The sequence below is a fragment of the Juglans regia genome, chromosome 4 (genome assembly GCF_001411555.2).
Source record: "Juglans regia cultivar Chandler chromosome 4, Walnut 2.0, whole genome shotgun sequence".
NCBI classification, from domain to species: domain Eukaryota; kingdom Viridiplantae; phylum Streptophyta; class Magnoliopsida; order Fagales; family Juglandaceae; genus Juglans; species Juglans regia.
The window spans coordinates 27,675,955-27,679,899 of NC_049904.1; the positions used below are offsets into that span (position 1 = coordinate 27,675,955).

General features: G+C 34.9%; 1 protein-coding gene across 2 annotated transcripts; it reads right to left on the reverse strand.

Annotated features, from left to right (window-relative positions):
* Positions 1-431: 431 nt before the first annotated feature.
* Positions 432-1,521, reverse strand: LOC108982103. Of its 2 annotated transcripts, XM_018953389.2 has the most exons (2): positions 1,406-1,521; positions 432-1,290 (listed from the first exon to the last, which is right to left on the reverse strand). In XM_018953389.2, the coding sequence occupies exons 1-2, from the start codon at positions 1,493-1,495 to the stop codon at positions 679-681; spliced, it is 702 nt and encodes a 233-aa protein (XP_018808934.2). In that variant the 5' UTR covers positions 1,496-1,521; the 3' UTR covers positions 432-678. The 2 variants fall into 2 exon arrangements, with proteins under 2 accessions (XP_018808934.2, XP_035545502.1); XM_035689609.1 differs by having other exon boundaries at positions 432-1,494.
* Between the last annotated feature and the right edge of the window lie 2,424 nt (positions 1,522-3,945).

Sequence of the window (3,945 nt, forward strand, 5' to 3'; positions counted from 1 at the left end):
AATATTATGAGAATTAATTTTTAAAATTTTTAAAATTTTTCATAATTTAATAAAATTTAATAATTCTTAAAAGGTGCTTCCTCTACTCATAAGCACGAGAAAGGAGTATGAAATTTGTAGTCACAAGATTAAGATCCGGTTTGAATAGAGAGATAAATAAGATGAGATGAGATAATTTTAGATGAGTTAAATAAAATATTATTATAATATTATTATTTTTTTAAATTGAAAAAGTTAAATTATTTATTATATTTTATATAAAAATTTAAAAATTTATAATAATAAAATAAAATGAGTTAAGATTAATTTTCAACTCGAATAGTAGTTAAAAATATATATATATATATATATTATCTGACACGCTTTGGGAGGAGCTACTCCCACCGCATGTGGAATGTTACTTTCAAGAGAAAATAGGAATTTGGAAGAACTCACAGTCACAGCCACAAATTCTGAATTATGAACCAATTGCTTAGGCTCACTTGTCACCAAAGTCGACTCGGGTGAACGAACCGAACCGACTAGACCGAATCATCGCCCAAGTTGAGACAAAATAAATATATATAGCTGTTAAGAATATTAAACATCCAGCTACGACCCACAAAACAATACAAAGTACAAACAACAATGGACAGTCCAACCGGGTTCAAATCCTTGTGCTTCGTGCAGTAAATAAATTTAACCATCGAACCCGGTCTGACTCCAAACCGCATCTCTTATTCGCCTCATGTCCCGGCCCTTCAGTGTCCGGCCCACGCCCTCAAAAACCGAGGTGGCCGCTATCTTCCTGCTTCGCGCCAGGTACTCGTGTGGGGGCACCATCTCCGGGTCCCCATCATCCAACCCGTCGTCCAGCTCTTGCAGCGAGTCGACCGAGTCAACCCGCAGGATCTTGCTCCAGTCCGGCACGTTCACAGGAGCCGACGTGGCCATGTGGTGGACCCCGTGTTGGTGCACGATCCTAGGTGACGCCGTCGGACGGCCCGAGTCCTCGAAGGCCTGCGACAGCCCGCCCATGAGTCGGTCATCCCGAGGGATCTGGTGGTGGTTCCCAACACCCACGCTCGCGTTGCTCTCCCCAAAGGTGCGTGGAGTCCACTCTGCATGCGGACTGTTGTTGCTGAAGCCGACGTGATCCTCCCGGCCTGCCATGCCGTCAACCATGGACCAGACATCTTCTTCTCCGAGCTCCGATGAGTCCGTGCCGTTCGACCCTTGGATGTGCCCGTTGCTGCCGTAGCTATACGTCCCCAGGTACCTTTCGCTTAGGCTCGTCGTCAGTTTCCAACCCTTTGCCATTATAGCATGGTAAGACACGTCAGAACTCGGCGACGGAATCTGCTTCCGCCGGAGACACAAGAAGAATTACAAAAATAAAAATAATAAAAAACGAAGATCTGTTTACCACTAAAATGAAGCTACCTATGAGACTCCATTGTTGAGAGGCTTTCGCATAAGCTGGCTTTGGAAGACTGGACGTGCATATATATAGCATTTTCAGTTCCAGAACACCTCCCCCCCCCCCACCCCCAACGTACCCCACAACTGAATTTCATGTGAATTTGGGTTCATTTTGTCTCTGCATTTCATCACTCCCTCACTCCTCCAAATCCAATTAGAGATTATAATAGAAGACGCCTACTCGTTCGCGTGTCGAACTCAAACAAATAAATAGACATATAATAAAATAAGAGCCAGTAATTCTTACTATTCCACTCTCTCTTCTTGCCGCGTGACAGTCACTTGCCACTGGCTGTGAGCCGAGGTCGGTCTATAAAGAGAAAGAACCGAGTGTTATCTTATCTCACTTTGCCAAATTTGGTTATCAAATAACAAATTTACCGGTTTTGGAAATTGGACCGTTTCCCTCGTCTCTTATGCTAATTATTTTTTTGAGCATCTTATTAATTACCTAATGTTAACTAATCACATCTTATGACCCTTAACATATAAACTATACAATATGATCAGAGGTCATCCTCGACAAAATCATATTATATCATATTATTTTATTCGCCAAATTATTAATTAAAGTATATAAAAGTATGGACAAAGTTGATTAAGTTTGACAACTAATAATGGTAATCATAAAAAATGAATGCTAGGACGAAGATTCTCTATGATTCTTAAGTCGTCATTATATCTTGTATAATTAATTAAAAATAATGTTACGTATAAATTTAAATTGTGCAAATCTTATATAGATTCTTTGTAAAATAGTAAATTCAATAAAAAAAAATATTTTATATTTTTTTATGGTGAAGTCTACTATTTTATAAAGAGACTGTGTAAAACTTGTATATTTAGATTTTGTACAAATCATTATTAGATAAATCATAATTTTATTTAATAATTAGTAATTTTAAAAAAAAAATAGAAATTTAGAGAAAAGGTAAAAATTACTAAAAATATTTTAATTTATAAAATTTATTATACGTGTAGAATGCCCCTATAAAGTTTGTTTGGTTCTAAAATAGTTGTATTTATAGAAAATTTGGGTTTAGTAGGTGCATTCTATCTTGTTTGAGAATGAAAGCAATTTTGTCGCATTAAGAGAATCAAAGCATTTCTATTTTTCAAAATGTCATAAATTTAGATTTCATTTGGTTACGAAGTTAGATAAAATAAAATGAGATGTTTTATTAAAAGTTGAATAAAATATTATTATAATATTATTTTTATTTTTAAATCAAAAAAATTAAATTATTTATTATATTTTATTTAAATTTTTTTAAAAAATATAATAATTATATAAAATAAGATAACTTAATTTTGTAGAATCAAACCAAATCTTTATGCAAACCCATGACTACTAATTAGAGGGGGAGGCGATTGTTATACACGTCCTTGAGATTGCATTTATCCACGTCACTTGTCATTCTCCTTCTATAAGTGGACCCTCACTCTTTAATCCATCTTGTTCTGACCACATCAAATGTATACACTCCGGGGCCCATGTCCACGTGGGTACCGCACACTACACCTCCAATCCTACTCGTCCTCTTAGCACTTCCCACGTGTGCACCCAATTCAAGTGGGGTCTTCCAGCCTTGTCTCTATCGATGCCACGTGGTTAAAATAGTGACCGTGAGATAAAATATTTCGCGAGGGAAAATAAAAAAAAAAGGTTTGGTTAATGATGATAATAACCATAAATTAATTAAACACTACTCCACAATTGATGGTTTAGCATTTTAGGATGTAACGAGAATGGTTTAAGTTAATGGTTAAAAATTAAAATAATCTCCCGACTCCCCACTAGTCTCCCTCAAAGCCACATTGGACGGTCCATAATTAAAATAAATAAGTAAAATAAATTGGTGGGATCGCATGAATAATTTGTCCTTCGTAAAAATCAATTCGATTCATTATAAAAACTTACCATTTTAGTTTTCGTTTATAACATGGAATCTCATTTGCCTATGAGGAGTATTATAAATTTCCACATTTGGAATCTTGGGGGTCCTTGTGAAGCCATTCAAGTCATTTTAATTTAGGTGATATGACCTTAATTTAAAAATTTTGTTTGAGTTCGACTTTGTTACTATTTGTAAAGATCTCAAGAAAATTGAAGCCTCGTATAGACTTATATTTAAAAATAATTATTTAATATTATAAATTCATTGCATTTAAACCATTGTAAAGTCTATTTAATTATTTAATAGACTTTCTCCAAATAATAATGAATATAATTTATTATTTTCTCATATTAAATTCATATTAGTTTGTAAGTTTACTTTTATAAAATTTATTTACAACTAAAGTATTTTTTATTAAAAAAAATTAAAGACACAAAGAGATCCTACAAACTGACATTGCACATCAGTTAAGTTTGTTTTTGTTTTTTTTTTACTCCCCAAAATCCTGTTCACCAACCCTCAGCCCGAAATGAGAGAGAGAGAGAGAGAGATCGCGTACCGACCAGTAAGGGGTGACGACGATGAC